The sequence below is a fragment of the Bubalus bubalis genome, chromosome 16 (genome assembly GCF_019923935.1).
Source record: "Bubalus bubalis isolate 160015118507 breed Murrah chromosome 16, NDDB_SH_1, whole genome shotgun sequence".
NCBI lineage: Eukaryota > Metazoa > Chordata > Mammalia > Artiodactyla > Bovidae > Bubalus > Bubalus bubalis.
Genome location: NC_059172.1, coordinates 64,696,470 through 64,717,418, shown reverse-complemented (window position 1 = coordinate 64,717,418; position 20,949 = coordinate 64,696,470). Strand labels below are relative to the sequence as shown.

At 42.5% G+C, this 20,949-nt stretch overlaps 1 protein-coding gene across 4 annotated transcripts in view; it reads right to left on the bottom strand.

Annotated features, from left to right (window-relative positions):
• The window catches only part of ARHGAP20 (Rho GTPase activating protein 20), a 221,353-nt gene extending 201,680 nt beyond the window's left edge, over nucleotides 1-19,673 (bottom strand). The window contains exon 1 of one of the 4 annotated variants that reach the window (XM_006072572.4): nucleotides 19,547-19,673. Coding sequence is in view for 1 of the 4 variants with exons in the window: in XM_006072571.4 (XP_006072633.3) it covers nucleotides 19,063-19,167 (105 nt within the window). In the remaining 3 variants the exon portion in view is untranslated. Of the gene's footprint in view, nucleotides 1-6,126; nucleotides 7,320-18,626; nucleotides 18,920-19,062; nucleotides 19,378-19,546 lie in introns of those variants that run through there. The other 3 variants (XM_006072571.4, XM_006072573.4, XM_025266919.3) reach the window with 3 other exon arrangements.
• Between the last annotated feature and the right edge of the window lie 1,276 nt (nucleotides 19,674-20,949).

The following is a 20,949-nucleotide window of genomic DNA, read 5'->3' as shown; positions in this document are numbered from 1 at the left end:
AAGAAAATAAACGTTATATACACAATGAATTTAGAATTCATAGGATTTGTTTCTCTAAGTAATAAAAAGTCTTAAGAATTGTCAATATAATGGGAATCTAGGTATTAATTCATTCAAAGTACGCTTTTTTTTTTTTTTGCTCAAAAGTGTAGCAAAATAAAGAACCAATGATGACTTCAAAAAAAATTCACTCATCTGTCAAAGAATCTGTTCTCAGGCAATAAAGACTTAGATTTTGTTGGTTTATTAACAACTGTGAAATAAAATACACAAAAATAGAAGGAGACTACTGATTTGTTTCTAAATCTATAATAATACAAACTTGTCAGGACAGGTTGAAGCTATGGTCATATCAGCACCAACAAATTTCCCAGTTGCTCAGTAACAGAGAAAACTACGATACTTTGCCTCACAGGAAACGAGCAGATAGGTTTAAACAGTGTATGTTTTCTTTGTGAGGTTAAAATCACAATCCACTGTGTGGCTTTTCAGAATGCCCAAATGCTTGATGTCTATATTGAGATTACCTCACAAATATTAGATGCCATTCTGAAACTGAGTAGTTTTTAAAAGATAATCTTGTAAATTGATAAACATTAGGCAAAAAATCAACTGCATTAATCTTTTAGAAGTGATTTTCTTGACTTTGTACCAATTAATTAAGCCAAGGCTTAAGCAACCCCCCAAAAACTAAACAAGACTTTTATATAAGCTGAAAAACAAATTATAAAGTAGGATTTATTTACTCTTCTGCTAGCAAATGGGAACAATGAGGAGAGGCTTGGACAGAGTTGTAAAAGGGAATTGTGATTAAATTTTAAAAACTGACATCTTTATACTGCTGCTGCTAAGTTGCTTCAGTCATGTGTGCGACCCATAGATGGCAGCCCACCAGGCTCCCCCGTCCCTGGGATTCTCCAGGCAAGAACACTGGAGTGGGTTGCCATTTCCTTCTCCAATGCATGAAAGTGAAAAGTGAAAGTGAAGTCGCTCAGTCGTGTCCGACTCTTAGCGACCCCATGGACCGCAGCCTACCAGACTCCTCCATCCATGGGATTTTCCAGGCAAGAGTACTGGAGTGGGGTGCCATTGCCTTCTCCACATCTTTATACTAGTAGCCATTTATTAGGAAAATATAACATGAACACTAGACAGAAATTAAATCTTTGGTTTCCTAAGCTGCCCCCTCTGCAGCTATATTCAGTATTAGAGGCAAAAAACCTATTCTGCAAAAGAATATATGAATAGAGGTAAATGAAGATAAAAACCAAATGCCTATAATTAATTTTTCTTTTATGTTTCAATAATAATACAAAACTATAGCAACATTACCAGCTAACCTGGAAGGTGCTTTCCACTTCAATTCTTTTTTTAATTGGTTAGATGAACTAAATGTTGAATTCCTGTGTTCCTAACTAACTTTATAGTTATGCCTCAGTTAAAGCATTTCATATTATAATTATCTCTTTCTTGAGAGCAAGGGCTATGTCCAAACATTCTCCCATCTTTCCAAACTTTATCCTATCTTTCAACAATTACTGAAATTCTCCTCTGTGGCAGGACTATCCTTGTATTACTAGAGCCTAGTACAATACCTGGTACAAACTATATACTTAATAAACGAAGGTTGTCAGTGAATCTTAAAATGTACTCATTCTCCACATCTATGCTACTGTTTCCAACACACACATAGAAAGGCAAACAGACTTACTTAAAGGGTTCTGTTGGAACACTGTCACTAAGGAAATGTAAGCATCTGCTATGGAACTGGATGGTGAGAGTCATCCTTGTACATTGCAAACTACAGCTTTTGACAGAGTGTTGACATTTACATTGGGCTTCCCTGATAGCTCAGTTGGTAAAGAATCCGCCTGCAAAGCAGGAGATTCCGGTTCAATTCCTGGTCAGGAAGATCCCCTGGAGAAGGGTTAGGCTACTCTTTCCAGTATTCTTGGGCTTCCCTGGTGGCTCAGCTGGTAAAGAATCCCACAGTGCAGGAGACCTGGGTTCGATCTCTGGGTTGGGAAGATACCCTGGGGAAGGGAAAGGCTACCCACTCCAGTATTCTGGCCTGGAGAATTCCATGGACTGTATAGTCTATGGGGTCACAAAGAGTTGGATATGAATGAGCAACTTTCACTGACATTTACATTATCATGGAGTTTCATGGTAAACATCTGTTGTATAATAAAAGTTAATCATTTGCCAACAAATGGTGCTGGGACAACTGGATATACATGCAAAAGAATGAAGTTGGATTCATATCTTATACCATATACAAAGATTAACTCAAAATGGATCAACAATCTAAAAGAGATGAAGCTATAAAAATGTTAGAAGAAAACATAGGCATAAATATCTGTGACCATGGACTAGGTAATGGTTTCTTAGATATGACCTCAAAAGCACAAACAACAACAAAAATTAAATCGAACACCATCAAGGTTAAAATTTCTGTGCTTCAAAGGACATTATTAAGAAACTGAAAAGAAAGCCCACAGAATCGGAGGACATTTTTGCAAATCATATATCTGATAGGTGATTTGTATCCAGAATATTTAAAGAACTGCTACAAGTCAATAAAGTAGGCTAATTTAAAAATGGATCTGAATAGGAAGTTCTCTTAAGAAGATATAAATGGCCAAAAAGCACAAGAAAAGACGCTCAACATTGTCAGCCACCAGGAAAGCACAAATTAAAACTATGAAATTCCACTGTATACTCATCAAGATGAGTTAATATCTTATTATCAAGATAATCAATTATTATCAAGATAATAAAAAGACAAGTCTAAGGATGTGGAGAAATTAAACTTATTCATGGCTGGTAGGAATGTAAAATGGTGATGCCACTTTGGAAGTTCTGCAAATGGCGAAACACTGAGTTACCGTACAATCCTGCAATTCCTCTTGGGTATGTAACCAAGAGAAATGAGGACATATGTTCACATAAAAACATGTGCACGAATGTTCACAGCAACATTATTCATAATAGTCAAAAGTAGAAACAACACCAGTGTCCATCAACTGAAGACTGCATAAACAAAATGTGATACATTCATAAAATAGAATATTACCTGCCAATAAAAGAAGCAATGAATGTGCACAACATCGATGAACCTTGAAAACATTATGCTAATTAAAAGAATTCCGTCCCAAAGGACCACATACTATATGACTCCATTTAAGTGAAATATTCAGAATAAACAAATCCATAGGAACTAAAAGTAGATTAGTGCTTGCCTGGGGTTTGGGGGGATGAGAAAATTGGGGTGTAACGGCTAAGGGGTGCAGTATTTCTTTTTGTGGTAATGAAAATGTTCTAAAATTGTGATGGATGCACTGAATATACACTTTTAAGTGACTGAACTGTATGCTATATAAACTATATCTCACCAAAGCTCTTAAAATGAGTAAAACAAAAACTAACCACCAAACTACTAAACTACTGAGCTCTAGCCCAGCAAACTGGTTCATAGCCAGAAGCTATATTTTTCCTTGTTCATACAACAACCATCTGAAGTATAATACATGAAAATGAAAATTACTTATTTTTTTTATCCAATACATTTTTGTACAAAATGTCTGAGTGGCCCTTCATTTGAACTCATGAGAGATCTGAGGAATATGCCGACCTGCATACTGTGGTTTGCCACGGTTCCTCCCCTACTTCTCCAGTATTTTCCTAGTAAATTCTCACCTTTATCTGAGAGTTTAAGGTGGTAAAGTAAGTGTGCCTGCGTAGGAATCTAAAGTTGTAAGCAGGTTATGGAAGAAAAAAGTTTTGTTCTTTTACTTTCAACAAGGCATAAAACACTGTTTATATAAAAACCTATATGTAGTCTCTCAGTGGAATTTTAACTTTGTATCAACCAGGAGACAAAGAACTATTTTTGGAACCTCAAAGTATCATGCAGGAAACAAAAAAATATTTTTGGAATGGTGAAATCACTCTGAATCTGGTCATTCTTAGTTCTCAAAGGGATGTAAAGGGGAAAAAGCCTATCAAAAGAAAGGACCAGGATGAAAGAGTCAAGTCAGGTGAACTGCAATTTTTCATACTTTGTTTTGTTCCAGCTACTTTATGAAGGAAAAAATTCAAGCAGTTCAGTTGAAAATAAGTCAAATTTGCTGCTGCTGCTGCTAAGTCGCTTCAGTCATGTCCGACTCTGTGCGACCCCAGAGACGGCAGCCCACCAGGCTCCCCCATCCCTGGGATTCTCCAGACAAGAACACTGGAGTAGGTTGCCATTTCCTTCTCCAGTGCATGCAATTTGCTGCTGCTGCTGCTGCTGCTGCTAAGTTGCTTCAGTCATGTCTGACTCTGTGCGACCCCATAGACGGCAGCTCACCAGGCTCCCCCGTCCCTGGGATCCTCCAAATATTTAATATCATGTATGAAACGAGTTGCCAGTCCAGGTTCGATGCACGATACTGGATGCTTGGGGCTGGTGCACTGGGACGACCCAGAGGGATGGAATGGGGAGGGAGGAGGGAGGAGGGTTCAGGATGGGGAACACATGTATACCTGTGGCGGATTCATTTTGATATTTGGCAAAACTAATACAGTTATGTAAAGTTTAAAAATAAAATAAAATTTAAAAAAATTAGCACAGTATTAAATTAAGGGCTTTGAGGAAAGCTTTTAAGACTCTAAAGTTTCAAAGAGAAAAAAATGCTTAATCAAATTTACAACTTAGTTTACTCAAATTCAACTCAATCCTTTGTGGGTGAGCTGTACAATTCAGTGAGCAATTGAACTGTTTCTTGTCTTCCCTACACACCTGAACCATTAACTTGTGGAGACATACCCCAAAGACAGTGGCCCTGCAAGAAAAAAAGGAAATTATTTCTACCCCTGCCCCTTGCTTCTACATCCTATCATCACAAGGTTTCGACCACTGGACGAGCTAAAGCTTCCCTCTATCGTCGCTTTCCTAAGCAATGAGTATGATCTTCTATTTACTCATAATAATCCCAGCCAGAATCAGTTTGGGCATTTATTTAAAGCAAATGTCATCACAGAACAGACTACTATAAAGGGACATAATTTCTTTCTGAGATTAAGAAATGTTTTACTTTTGGCCATATTTCCTGTTTCTGTGAGATAAGCACGTTGAAATAAAATAAATATGAGATCTACGTAATGGAGAAGAATGGGCACTTGGCATTGAACCTAAACTCTGGATGCTGGTTCTGTCACTTCTCAGAGTCCTCTCTGCAAAATGACAAAAACTGTTTGACCTACCACAAAGAATCAAATAAGATTTTACATGTGAAAGCCCTTTGACAGGGAATGCACCACGACAGTGCAACATACAGAGAAAAGTTTCAGAGTGCGTAAGTACCGTATGTAATAAATATGAGGATAGTAGAACTCGCCTTCTACATTATTATTTATTCCTCTCATATAGATATCTGAAGTACCACTATGGGCCTTCAAATTGACTGGACTTTCTTCTTTGATGAAGCCACCAGTTTCAAACTTGAGTCATGATTCCCTTTCAGCATCACCCTGGAGTATGCAAGTTCAATCACTGATGCTCTCTCCCTAGTGATCCTGTTATAGGGCAGGGCTTCACTAAAATATCACATCACAGTCCATAGGAAGTGCTGCTATTTCTACACTCATGCCACACTCTAACAGAGGGGCTCTCTGGTTGCTCCAGCGCCCATCCACCTGCATGAAGGCTCAGGGGCTGAATGTATCAGATGCTGTTGGAAAACTCTTCCTTGCAGCAACCTCTCACTTTCCTCTTGCAGAAGAAAAGAGTACAGTGATCAAATCCAAAACCATAATGGTAAAAAACAAAGCAAAACAAAAAAAAAAACAGAGCGCATCAAATAAGAATAAAAACCAGGCCAAGGTCTGACCAGATTTAGATATACTGTAACATATTAAAGTCTACAATGGAAGCTGAGGTTCAAGACATTGACTGTAGGCATAGAAGAAGAAACACGGAAACTCTCCTAGGTATAAATTAGGACCCAGGTAAACGGGAAAAGCAGAAGGCCACAGAGCAGCTGAGCTTTCCAGATCTTTGAAACATGAGCTGACATGGGCACACATACATTTCATTTTCAGAGTCCACACACACATGACCAGACATCCTGAAACAGGTTTTACCTTTCAGTTGTTCCATGTGACAGCTGTCTGTCAAAACTAGGTCAAGGCTGCTCAGCCCAGCACTGACATACTGATAGGGCTTTTCTGCTGTCAGCTGGATATTTCTAATCTAAACCTGTCCTGGATAAAGAAAATCAAACTGAAACAAAATTATAAAACAGACTGGGCCGTGATGCCTACAAGACCCATTATTGGTGGCTGACAAAAGGCAGTTTCCTCTAACTCGTTTCCAATCTCCCACACTGTAGCCAAGTCTTCAGTAAGTAAACAAAAGCGAAGCATCACCCCACCCCAGGCTGCTTCAGTGTCTACCACCAAACTAAGCATTCACCTCGAAGGCTTTCTGTACACAATAGGACCTTAGAGTTCCTAGAATACTTAGGCACGAGTGATCTAGAACACTTGAGATAGCAACAGAATGGGAAAGCAAACTTTCACCTCAATGAAAGTGTATTTTAAAGATATTCAGTAAGTTCAAGCTACTTAATATAACAAATAACACAGATTGGGTGATTTACATGGCACACACTTATTTTTCATAGTTCTAGAGGTTAAGAAGTCCAACGTCAAGGGGTCAGCAGATTTAGTTCTTGGTGATAGCTCTCTTCCCAGTTTGCAGGCAGCTGCCTTTCTGTTGGAGCCTCGCACGGGGGACACAGAGAACAAGCTTTCTGGTCTCTTGTATGGGTGGTAATCCCAACATGGGGATTCTGCCCTCATGATCTCATCTAAGCTAACTATTTTCCAAAAGCCCCTATCTCCAAATACAGTTGACCCTTGAGGGACACAGATCTGAACTGCACAGGTCCATTTCCACACGAATTTATTTCAATAAATATGTACCACAGTACTATACCATATGAGGTTGGCTGAATATGTAGATGTAGAACCATGGACAGAGAGTGTCCAATGTCAAGTTCTAAGTGGATTTTTTGACTGCATGGAGGGTGACAATGTCTAACCTCCACATTGTTTAAGGGTCAACTGTATTATCATACTAGGGGTTATGAGCTCAACCTTTGAGTTTCAGGAGACATGAACATTCAGTCTGTAACAGAGGTTTTTGTCAAATACTCAGGAGACTGAGGGATATGAGTCATGAAACTCCAAACTCCATCAAATCACACTAATACAATGTACATATATACCTTCAAAGCACTGTGTATATGACTCTATGTACATATAAGTTATCTATAACCCCCTTTGCAGAGAACGCAATGGCAACCCACTCCAGTACTCTTTCCTGGAGAATCCCAGGGACGGGGGAGCCTGGTGGGCTGCCGTCTATGAGGTCACACAGAGTCAGACAAAACTGAAGTGACTTAGCAGCAGCAGCAGCAGCAACCCCCTTTGCAACAATGTCTCTTTGGGCTTCCCTGGTGGCTCAGATGGTAAAGAATCCTCATGCAATATGGGGAAGACCAGGGTTCTATCCTGGATCCCTGGAGAGAGAATGGCTACCCACTCCAGTATCCCTTGCCTGGAGAATCCATGGACAGAGGAGCCTGGTGGGCTACAGTCCATGGGGTCGCAAAGAGTCGGACACGACTGAGTGACTAACACTACTACTACACATATAAGAGTGTACACACAAGTATCTGACCTTGATATTATATACCAATTTTTGTGACACTGTATAGTTTATAACACGTTTTAATGTCAATTTAAATTGAAGTCCAGTATATTCTCAGCTACCAAAACCTCCTAAGAAGGCAAGTTTTGTTATAATCAGTATGTTTGTTAAGTGGTATGTGGCCCTATAAGGCACAAGACCACGTTATGTCGAAAGAAACAGCCACCAAGTCCTGGATGGCAGCATGAGGAGAGGGAAAGGATTCAGAACCCAGATTATCCAAGTTCAGGGTTTCCTTTTCTGAAGGTGCCATCAGCTGTCTCACTTCTCCCAGGCTACTAAACATATTCCACCTCTTGCCCTGCAGACCTTCCACCAAATCCTAAAATTAGAACAGTGAAGGGACGGAAAGTGATAAAGTGCTTCATAACAACCTTCACTTCAGAACCAAAAAGCAACAACTGCACTACTTAGGAATCTGTGACTTGTGAATTTCCGGTCAATAAGCTACAACTCTCTGTGAGGACTCAATCTTCAAAGCTGATAATTACTTTTTACATAGATGTATAGAAATAAAATTTAATTTTCATTTTATAAAACACAATGTATTCTGGTCTAATATACAAATGTTAGAGCCACAAAAGAGTGAGTTTTCTTTTGCTATGTTAAAATGCACTACTGTGTTCACATCTTAAGTGAAAAATAACTAGGGAAGCAAGCTTTTTCTTACACTCAAGATTTATCGTATTAAAATGTTTACTGAGTTGAGAGTTTCAGCTACATTTCCCACACCCAATTTTCCATGGTGGAAATATCTAAGGCACAGGATTCAGTGCACCCACACATAACTTGAAATATAGTTCTATGAGTTTGGAGAACATGCCAAGTTTTCCAACAGCAAGCAGAACTGAGATACCAGCATGAAAAGAAGGTCTCCTGAAGAGGTCCTGAAATATGAGCGCCTTTTATAAAATATCTGAAAATGACAGGTACCAAAGCAAAATGACCACAAATTTCCAAAGAGATTATCAATGATTGTGTCCCTGATTGTCACTATTAGTCCATATTTATTATGAAGATTAATATTGTCAACTTATTATTATTATTGACATGTGTCAACATGTCCACAGCATGCCCAGGTTACGTATTATCTCTGGGTGTGTCTGTGAGGGTATTTTCAAGATGACATCAGCATTTGAATAAGCAGTCAGTAAAGTAGGTTTCCTCCCCATCATTCAGTCATTCATCATTCGCCTTTACAGAACAAGAAGTGGAGGAAAGAGGAATTTGCCCCCCTTTTCCGCCCTCACTGTACAGCCAGAGCATCTCATTTCTTCTGGTTCTCAGGAGAGACTACACTACCTTCCTCCCTGTGGATGGCAATCAAGGGACTCCTACCCCCGTCTGTTTCTCTGAAGAACCCTGACCAGTACCTTTATCTAATGGCAGTAGTGGACGTAATATTCAATGGTACACGGAGAAGGTAGAAACTCTGCTCTCCAAAGGGCAAAATTACCTCTCAGGAGAAAAACTTCTCAGATATGCTTTGCTCAACTGGTTATGTAAAATTCAAATCCACTCTCTCCTACATCTTATGTTACAATTAATAGAAAATGCATCTGTAGTCTAGCTGGAAAGAGAAACCGAGTTGGAAAATCTGGGTTCAAATTTTCAGCTCTGCTGCTTGCCACACACAGCCCTGGAGGGCCCTGCCTTTCCTCTAAGAGTGCCTTATTAACACCTACCATGCAGCTTACGTGTGTTACGTATAGTGAGGCATTTACTCAAAGAAGTTTCAAAAAAATTTCCTTCCCTCTTCCGTATATTACAAACGGTAAACTCTTATCCTTTTTTCTCAAGCTTCTACCTTAGAATATTTGATATTTATGACCTTCAAGGGTGACTGCTTTGATGATGCATGTTATGGATCAAATTATTAAACTTGTGCCCCCTAAATCCATATGATGAAGCGCTGACCCCCAATGTAATTTTACTACGAGGCAGGGGTCTCTGGGAAGTAATTAGGTTTAGATGAAGTCTTGAGAGTGGGGCTTCTCTGACAAGGTTAGTGCCTTTGTAAGAAGAAACCAAAGATATCCAACTTCATCTCCATCTGTCCCTCCCCGTCTTTCCCTCATCTCCCTCACCGCTTTTCTTCTCACTCAGTCTCCCATGTGAGGACACAACAATAATTGGAAGCCAAGAAGACTCTCACCAGGAACTGAACTGGCTGGCACCCAGATCGTGGGAATTCACAACCTCCACAACTGCAGGGAATAACTGTCTGTTGTTTAAGCCTCCAGTTGACTGGATTTTGTTACAGCAACCTGAGCTGAATAAGACAAATAGCATTCACTCATTTGCATGTAAATGTTCTTGTATTAAATCCAAGGAAATAAAACTCTTTTTATTGCTTTATAGGTACTTTCACCTGGTACCTGTGAAAAATTCCTGATGGCTTCTGCATTTTTTCGAAAGTGTTTTTATATATTTTTCTCCTTTGACCCATAAAAAACAACCTTGTGAGATATACAGGATATGGATTATTATCCCCATTTTACAAACAAAGAAACAAAAACAAAACACAGAAGTTCAGAGGTCACACCAGTTTAACAGAGGATGTTTCTGATTAAAACAAAATCTATTTCAGTTTTTGGTATTTCCAGACTGCTCTCAGCCAAAACAATCTCTCAGGTACCTGACTTTATGCCACTCACTTTGTGAATAACATCACAAAGTGTTCAGTAGGATATGGGCTTAACTATGGGCATAATATTTTTCTCAGTTCTAAAGAATAAAACCAAGTCTTACTCACCAAGATGTTTCATTCAAACCCCAGGGCAAGACACACACATGGCTTAAAGTTGGCTCTCAGGGGTGTTCTACCATGAGTTGCTATAAACACATTTGGACCCAGAGAATGTAGAAATAAAAGCCAGAATGAAGTGTATAATGGCAGCTGTTATACTTTTTAATGTTGGAGCTATTTTTAAATCCTTTTGCTTTGATTTTCTGTACCTGCAAGTCTCTCTTCCATCCTCAAAACCTATCTTATTTAAAGACTTTTCAATTAGTGTGTGAAACCAACGGGTCTGGGGACTTGAAAATTATAAAAATCATCATCCCTAACTGAAATCATTCTAATAAGTGCTGCCATTTCATTTCACAAAAACTGTTCTATTCAAACATGGACGTGCTCAAGGATATGTTATCCAGGATTTTATCCATAATGCATTATCTATTGCTGATATTAATATTGTATTCTAGAATCACACTTTTAGAAAATACCATATAAATCTACTGTCTATTCTTTTGAAGAGCCTCAATTATGGAAAACTTTCTATTTTTGGAAACAGTCAAATCATGCAACTAACAAAGAAAGGTGGATGAACCAGCTAGGTGATCCTTCTTGAGGCTAAAATAATAAATGTAGCTATTAAGAGGCTGACTTCTTATACAGCATTTACAAACTAGGTCCTCAAACATATTATGTGCTTTGCTACCTCAGGACCTTTGAACAACTGCTCCCATTTCCTGGAATATTTTTATTGCATGATCTTTTTCATCAATAAAAGAGTTAAGCATGTAAAAAAAAAAAAAAAAAGCCCCTGAAACACCCTAAGGGCAGAGTGGTCTAACTCCACATTCACATTTCTCAAAATCAGTGTCATGTTGGTTTCTTAGGTAACAGTTCCCACCATTTAATAAATCTGCATTATTGTTGTTCTTTTGTCTCCTCTCAATCTGTGCTGTCCAATACCTCTAAACACATGTGGCAATTTAAATTAATATAAACTACAATTAAGTAAAATCCACAAAAAAAATAAAAACTGGACTTTATCAAAATTAATGACTCAATCTTTGAAAAAAATGTTAACAGAACAAAATGACAAGACACAAAAAGGGAGAACATATTTATAAGTCACAAAAATACAATAAAGGACTTGATTCCAGAATATTTAAATAGGTTTCAACACTCAATAATAGAAAACTAACAGGCTTCCTTGGTGGCTCAGTGGTAAAGAATCTGCCTGCCAATGCAGGACATACGGTCTGATTCCTGGTCCAGGAAGGTCCATGTGTTGCGGGGCAACTAAGCCTGTGTACCACGTCTACTGAGCCCATTCTCCAGAGTCTGGGAGCCGCAACTACTGAAGACCATGTGCTCTAGAGCCTGTGCTACGCAACGAGAGAAGCCACTGCAATGAGAAGGCTGCATATCGCAACTAGATACTGTGTACACACAGCAATAAAACCCCAGCACAGCAGAAAATAATAACAATAATGAATTTTCATAAAATTTTTTTAAAAAGAAAGAAAACTAACAACTAAAATTCAGCAAAAATATTTGAATAGGCACTTCATTAACTGCAGATAACAAATGGATGACAGTAAGTGTACGAAAAGATGCTCAATATTGTTAATCACTCAGTTCAGTTCAGTTTAGTTCAGTTCAGTCGCTCAGTCGTGTCTGACTCTTTGCAACCCCATGAATCGCAGCACGCCAGGCCTCCCTGTCCATCACCAACTCCCGGAGTTCACCCAAACTCATGTCCATCAAGTCGGTGATGCCATCCAGCCATCTCATCCTCTGTCGTCCCCTTCTCCTCCTGCCCCCAATCCCTCCCAGCATCAGAGTCTTTTCCAATGAGTCAACTCTTCGCATGAGGTGGCCAAAGTATTGGAGTTTCAGCCTCAGCATCAGTCCTTCCAATGAACACCCAGGGCTGATCTCCTTTAGGATGGACTGGTTGGATCTCCTTGCAGTCCAAGGGACTCTCAAGAGTATTCTCCAACACCACAGTTCAAGAGCATCAATTCTTCGGCGCTCAGCTTTCTTCACAGTCCAACTCTCACATCCATACATGACTACTGGAAAAACCATAGCCTTGCCTAGACAGATCTTTGTTGACAAAGTAATGTCTCTGCTTTTTAATATGCTGTCTAGGTTGGTCATAGCTTTCCTTCCAAGGAGTAAGCGTCTTTTAATTCCATGGTTGCAATCACCATTGCAGTGATTTTGGAGCCCCCCAAAATAAAATCAGCCACTGTTTCCACTGTTTCCCCATCTATTTCCCATGAAGTGATGGCAACAGATGCCTCTAGGGAAATGCAAATCAAATCCAAAATGAAATACAACTTTCTACCCTCTGTTGTTATTTAGTCACTAAGTTGGGTCTGACCCCTTTGCGACCCCATGGACTGCTTGTCTACCAGGGTCCTCTGTCCATTGGACTTCCCAGGCGAAGATACTAGAGTAGGTTGCCATTTTCTTCTCCAGGGGATCTTCCTAACTTAGGGATCAAAATAGCATCTCTGGTATCTCTGCATTGGCAGATGGATTCTTTACCAGTGAGCCACCAGGGAAGACCTTCTATCCTCTAGGATGATCAAAATAAAAAAGACAGATAATAAGTGTTGGTGAAGATGTAGAGAAACTGGACTTATACGAGCTGTTAATGGGAATGTAAAACCACTTTGGAAAAGAATTTGACAGTTTATTAAAATGTTAAACATACACTTAAATTATGACCCAGGCTCAACATTTAAGTATTTTTCCAAAAGAAGTGAAAGCACAAGTCCATACAAAGACTTGTACATGAATGTTCAGAGCAGCTTTGTTCATAGTATCCCAAACCAGGAAAAAAACAAAATAGCCATAAACAGGTGAATGGATAAACAAACTGTGCTTTATCCACATGATAGAATACTACTGAGTACTGATTTGCACACAAATAAAATGGGTGAATCTCAAAATAATTACACTGAATTAAAGAAGACAGACAAAAAGAATACATAGTATGATTCCATTTACATAAAATTCTTTAAAGTGCAAATTAACCAATAGTGACAGAAAGCAGACCAGTGATTGCCTAGAAATTGGGAGGGGACAAAGGGATTAGAAAGGGACATGAGGAGACTTTAAGGAATGATAAATATGTTCATTATCTTGGCTGTGGTCATGGTATCAGAGTTGTATAATGTGCCAAAACCTATTGATTTATGTACTTTAAACATGTACAGCTTATTGTATGCCAAGAATACCTCAAAAATCTGTTAAAATTTTTTAATTGCTCAGTTGTACCAGCCACACATCAAGAGCTCAATAGCTACGTAACAGCTGCTGCTGCTGCTAAGTCACTTCAGTCATGTCCGACTCTGTGCGACCCCACAGACGGCAGCCCACCAGGCTCCCCCGTCCCTGGGATTCTCCAGGCAAGAACACTGGAGTGGGTTGCCATTTCCTTCTCCAATGCATGAAAGTGAAAAGTGAAAGGGAAGTCACTCAGTCATGTCCAACTCTTTGCGACCCCATGGACTGCAGCCCACCAGGCTCCTCCATCCATGGGATTCTCCAGGCAAGAGTACTGGAGTGGTGGGTGCCATCACCTTCTCCAACGTAACAGCTAGTGTCCATTAAATTAGACATTGTAAATAAAGACTAGTTTTACCATTGTTGAAAGTTCCAGTTAACAGTCATGCTCCAGGGGTCAGCAAACTACACAACAGATTCACCTCTTGTTTTTCTAAATAAAGTTTTATTGGAATATAGTTATGCCCACTTATTTATATATTGTCTATGGATGCTTTAGCATGACAGTGGCATAGTAGGTAGCTGCAACAGAGACCTTATGATCTACAAACCTAAATTATTCACTATCTGGCTCTCTGAAAAGATTTGCTGATTCTGCTATAAATCATAAACCCTGAACAAGAGGGTCATATCTATTCCTGCTGACTGCTGTACATAACCCAGCTTATATTTAACAAGTACCTAATATATAGCTTTCCTGGTGACTCAGATGGTAAAGAGTTTGCCTGCAATGTGGGAGACCTGGGTTCGATCCCTGGGTTGGGAAGATCTCCTGGAGAAGGAAAGAGCAACTTATTCTTGCCTGGAAAATCCCATGGACAGAGGAGCCTGGAGGGATACAGTCCGTGGGGTCACAAAGAGTTGGACACGACTGAGCGACTGACATACACATAATATGGAGCACTGTCCCAGGCATGGAGGCAGCAGCCTTGAACAACACAGAAAATGTCCCTAGTCTCATGGTGTTCACAATCTGATGAGCTGCTCAGGTAACACAACCAAGAAGGAAATAAGGATATACAAGGCAAGACCGAATACTGAGATAAGAATAAAACAAAAGGCACAGGGCATGACTGAGGGGCAACTTCCACTTGGGTAATCAGGACAGGCCTCTGGGAGAACCTAAGATGGGAACGACATGAAAGAATCAACACTGCAAAGATCTGTGGCAAAAAAAAAAAGACAATAGCAACATCAAAGCCTCAGAACAGAATGGATTTGATGACTCGATGTGTGAAAAAGAAGGCCCATGTGGCTGGAGAATACACTAACAAGGCAGAAAAGGCAGATGAGGTGAGAGGAGTAGGGAGGGCTAAAAAGAGAAGTTTCAATTTTATTCTAAATATGACAGAAAGCCACAACACGATTTTACACAGTTAGAAACATGATCAATTTACATTTTTGAAGATCACTCTGGAGCTTCTAAATGGTGACTGGGTCAGGTAAAAACAAAAAAGGTGTTAGACAAGTTAGGGGATTTCTGCAAAGGTTATGAGAGATGGCAGTGGTTTGGCTTGGACTACAATGACAGCAGTGGAGATGAAGTGAAGAAATTCAAGGTATGTTTTGAAGTGACAGTGGACGAGCATTTCCGATGGTTGTTGTAGACTGAGGAAATAAATACCAGATTTTTGGCTTAAACAACTGGGACAAAGTAGTGTGAATTACAAACATGGTGGGAAGTACAAACATAAGAGCTAACATATGCTAATATTCACTCCATTTCACATTAACTTTTTCTATCTTGAGAGTTACATACTATTGTTATTTTCATTTTACAAATAGGAAACTGGAAAGGTTAAGTAACTGACCTAGATTTGAAGGCTAGTACAAACACAATGTAGACTTGAACCAGGTCAGTTCAGTTCAGTTGCTCAGTCATGTCCACCTCTTTGTGACCCTGTGAACCACAGCTCGCCAGGCCTCCCTGTCCATCACCAACTCCTGGAGTCCACCCATGTCCATTGAGTCAGTGACGCCATCCAACCATCTCATCCTCTGCCGTCCCCTTCTCCTCCTGCCCTCAATCTTTCCCAGTATCAGGGTCTTTTCAAATGAGTCAGCTCTTTGCATCAGGTGGCCAAAGTATTGGAGTTTCAGCTTCAACATCAGTCCTTCCAATGAACACCCAGGACTGATCTCCTTTAGGATGGACTGGTTGGATCTCCTTGCAGTCCAAGGGACTCTCAAGAGTCTTCTCCAACACCACAGTTCAAAAGCATCAATTCTTCAGCACTCAGCTTGCTTTATAGTCCAACTCTCACATCCATACATGACTACTGGAAAAACCATAGCCTTGACTAGACAGATCTTTGTTGACAAAGTAATGTCTCTGCTTTTGAATATGCTGTCTAGGTTGGTCATAACTTTCCTTCCAAGGGGTAAGCGTCTTTTAATTTCATGGCTGCAATCACCATTGCAGTGATTTTGGAGCCCCAAAAAATAAAGTCTGACACTGTTTCTACTGTTTCCCCATCTATTTACCAGGTCACCAAACTCCAAATTTCACCACACTGTGCAAAACTGCCTTTTCAATAGTAGTTTCTAGGAATATGAACCATATTCTAGACAACGGCAGTACCACTGGATTTTAATTTTCAGGATGACTAGTTTGAAAGATGCTACGGTTTTGCTTGTCCTTCAGGGACTATTAATTAAGATCAACTTGTTTTCATAAAGTAAAAGATGTAATAGTCTGCTATATATACTTTTCAAAGCACTTTCACCACTATCTTCTCTTTGATACTCCTTTTACAAATGAGGAAACTAAAGCAAGTGATTTCCTCAACATCACTCAGATAGTAACAGAGATAGGACTAAAAGCCAAGTGAACCCATTCCATAACTAGTCTGGCCAATAACATTGTCTTTAAAAAATGCTGAATATTCAGTAAGAAACACATTTTTCTCCACTATCCCAAATGCACATACATATACATAAATAAAACAGAGCAAAAAGTCATACAAAGCAATCTTTACCCTTACTACTGTGCCAATACTTTCTGTTCTATTTCATTTTTAAAAATGCTGACTGCAACTGACAATTTCAACAACACTGATCCAAGTCTCAGTAATTAACAGCAGTAGTACAACAGCATAGTAGACATTTTAAGAAATAAGTCTCATGATTCACTAGGACTACCAAGCACTAAAAAGGTAAGAGGAAACATAAAAAAGATCAATCTGCTGAGTATTTGGGATACAAGGAGATTGTGGTCCATGAGAGTGTAAATGGCAATGATTCTGAGTTACAATTTGGAAATTTTATTATAATTAATTACTATTGCTATGGAGGTCTCAAATCAAACAGATACACCTACTCACATTTAAAACAGGTAGAGATGCACATTTCTGGAAAAATATTAAAAGAAAATATATAATATTATATGTTAAAATATTAAAAGTAAAAATATAAAAAGCAGTTCTTCAATAAACACAAGTCTTCAATTTTACTTTTGCCCTAAAGGGAGTAAAAAGCTGTAGAAAGACCAAGCAGGCAAAACCTATTTCCTTTTTTAAAAAATAAAAATAAAAAGACTGGATTGATAGTGTGACAAATCATTACGTTTTATAATGCAGGACAAAAATGGCTTAAGATGCACAACAATCCTTCATTTATTGAACAAATACTTCTTGATTGGTCAAGCTACTTTCATACTTTCTTGCTTAATTACCATTAGCCAAAAAAAAAAAAAAAAAGATGAGATGTGTTCTGGCATACAAATATTTTATTTTCCCCGATTTCTTAAGTTTACAAGAATAAAAACTGCTTTTAAACTATGTTGATTACTGAATAGTCACACAATGCCAACCTAGCAAATTCTCTCTCTCTGCATATCTGAAGGGGAAAAGCGACAAGGACAAACCGCAGCCTCCGTATATCAAAGACAGAGCCAGCACCACAGCAGATACATCATCAAGTTCACTGACACTCCCTAGATGGCTCTGCAACAGGGTCAAGGTCCCTGGTGCTCACACAAACTTCTACACTCCGCACCAACCTCATTTCTTTTCTACTGACCTCCAGCCAACCCAGGATTCTGCTGGGCAAAATCATGAAAGGCAGTTAAGAGCCGGACAACGAGGGAGCCTGCGTAGCCCCTTAAGGTTCCAATGATACAAAAACATTGAAGCATTCCTCAAGATGTTTCTTAAGGATGACTTAGATTATCCCTCTAGTCCCAATTTTCTTTTGTTTTCCCCCAACAGAAGCTGGAAGGTCACCACCAGGACACAGAGCATAAACGGCCAAATATCAGAAGGGGCAGGGGAGGGGAGGAGCGAGAGCAGAAAAGGCTAGAAACACCCAAATCAATTCCTCCGAGAGCCAAGCCGCAGAGGCCGGCAGCTCGTGGCCGCTTGCACTTGCTGAGGGAACCATTCCAAAGAAACCTGACCCGATTGGAGTCAGCACGCCGCTCGGCGGCCGCGTTTATCCTAAAGGAACGCTACAAGTTGTTGCCCGCATCCTTGCTCCCGGCTTTGACAGGGGCCGCGCGCGCCTCCCGCAACCCGCCCCGCGGATCCCCGGGGGCCAGCGGACGAGCGCAGGGTGCGGGCCCCACCGCCGCCGCCGCCCACCTGCCCCTCCAGTCCGATTCCTAGCCGAACTGGCCCTCCGCGTCCCCGGGCGTCAACCGTTAGCATCCCCAGCACAGCTGCAAAGGCTGACCACCGCCTTGCAGTGACCCGGGGTCATTCCGGGTCTCGTTCCCCGGCCTGCCAGCACCCCACCCGGCCGCCCCTCGCCCTGCAAAACCCCGCGGAGCGGCCGCGGGGCCGCGTCCAGGTGAGGGGCTGAGAGCCCCACAGGCGCCGCTCTCCGGCCGCCTACCTTCCCAACGCGCGGTCGCCGCGCCAGGGCGGATCGCCTCGGCCCTGGCGATCTCGGAGCTGACCCCGTCAGGTGCCGAAGAGCGCCTGAGGGACCTCGGGGAACCCCGGGGCCGGGCACCCGGCGGGGCTGGGGAGGGCGATGGCGCAAAAGCGGCCCGCGCGCCCCGCCTGAGGGAGGAGGGCGGCGGATGAGGACGGGGAGGGCGGCCGCCCGGCTCGCTAGGAGCCTGACTCTAGACACGACGAGCTAGACTGACACTAGACACGACGAACCCGGGGGTGCCGGGGTGACCTGGGGAGACGGGAAGGCGGGCATGGCCTCGTACAGACGCGGCGGGTCTCGAGCCTCGAGCGTTAAATACCCGCGGCGTCCGACACGCGCAGCGGCGGAGGGCGCGCGCGGGCAGCGGCGGGGCCCCGCTCGGCGTCCTCACCTTCTTCGTGCCGGGGCCGCCTGCGATCCGAGACACTCCTGTCAGGGAAGAGGAGCGCCCCGGCTGTCCCCCTAGAGTCTCCTGCTGGGGGGACATCGCTTCCATGAAGAGCACTTGAGAGCAAATCCCAGCCCAGGAGGAGGTTACGCGGGCATGTCCGCGGGACGGCGGCCGGACAGGCGAGGGCGCGCGGGACCGAGACGGGCGGCCGCGCTCAGGCGGCGAGCCGGGCTCCGGGGGCGAGCCGCGCGCCTCCCGTCGGGGCCATGTACCGCCGCCCGCGCTCGGCACCGAAGCTGCAGGTTTGGCGCGGCGACGGCCTGTCAGCTCCGCGGCCGCCCCGCCTCGGGCCCGCCCCTCGGCGCCTGGCGCCCAGCGCCGGGCCCGCCCCCGACCGCGGCCCACACAGCGCCGACCCTTCCCGCGGCGCGCCAGGGCGCGCGCCCTCCTAGATAATATATTAGGGAACGGGCGACCGACTGACCTTCTCGGTCCGCGCCTCCGAGTGCGGTCAGCTCACCGGGCGGTATCACGAATGCGGGCCTCTAGCGCGGACGCGCGCCTCTGCAGGCGCTCGAACCACTTGCACCCGACTCCATCCCTTCCCGCGCCGCGGCACCGCGTGCGGCGGCGCGGCTGTGGCGACCTCAGCCTGAACGGAGGAGTGGCGGCGATTCCCGCCTCGCTCTCGGCCGACAGCGGCGGGGTCCCCCGCCCCTTCCCCGGCGGGGAGGCCGGGGACGGAGGCGCACGTCGCTGAGGGCCGCACAGTGGAAGCCCGCGATCCCGCACGCTAGCCTGCTCCCGGACCGGCGCGGGTTCTGCAGCCCCCGCACGATTTGCACCCCGGCGGCAGCCCCCGCACGATTTGCACCGGCGGCTTCCGCTGTCTGCGGGCTGCAGAAACCCGGGCATTCCAAGCGTGTAAGCTCAATTAAGGAAAATGCGGCAGAGAGAGGGCTCTGAAATTTGGCTTAGCTGTTGAGAAGGCTACAATATGTGGAAGTGTTTATCAGATATCTGCGCTGAGAGCATAACTTCCTGTCAGCCCAAATAGTGGCAAATTTTTTAAAGGCCAGAGAATAATCAGAGGGAAGGGATTTGGAGCTTACTCGGGCTGAGTTGAGCACTGCCGTACTTTGCAGGACTGGCTGACTAGGGAGGCTGGTTCGGTAGGTGGCATTCTTCCCTTGGAGTCAGGACTCCATAAAGGATGGTTTGGTGATGAAGGACGCAGCTCGAGGATACTAGCTTGTGGAAGAGGTTTGTTTTTGTGGTAAGAAAAAAACAGAGGTTCCTGCCGGATTGGGCTGTTATCGAGTCAGATTATAGAAGAATAGGGTTCTGGCCAGCTCTGTTCCAAAGCAAAAGTTGCTGTCCAAAACACACCCACACACTACCATCACCACTAACCCCACAATTGTTATTGTGGAAGTAAGGGGAGAAAATAGTCCAGTCCATTTTATGCCTTGCACATATCACATTGTTTAAAGTAGGCTTGTTACACTGGCTTTGTAAATCACACACACACACACACACACACATATGTAAATTATACACACCCACACAGACACAGATTTTCAGGGTGACTCTGCTGCTTAGAGCCATGTCCAGACAGGGCTTTGCATTCACCCTTGAGGTTTTTTTGGAATTTTACACTTTACACTGCAGAGGGTTTTGCAGCTCTTTTCATTCCTTGTTGAAATCATGCTATTATGATTCCTATCTTGCATGGGTGATTTCAGTTTTTCTTACTGTTTCATTTTTTAATTTCAAGAATTAAAAAATATCTAATGTAAGTTACATGTTATGTTTAAGGCTTATTGTCTTCTAGAGAGGAGGACTCTTTGTTGTTGTTGTTCATCCCAAGTGCCTATAGCCGTGTCT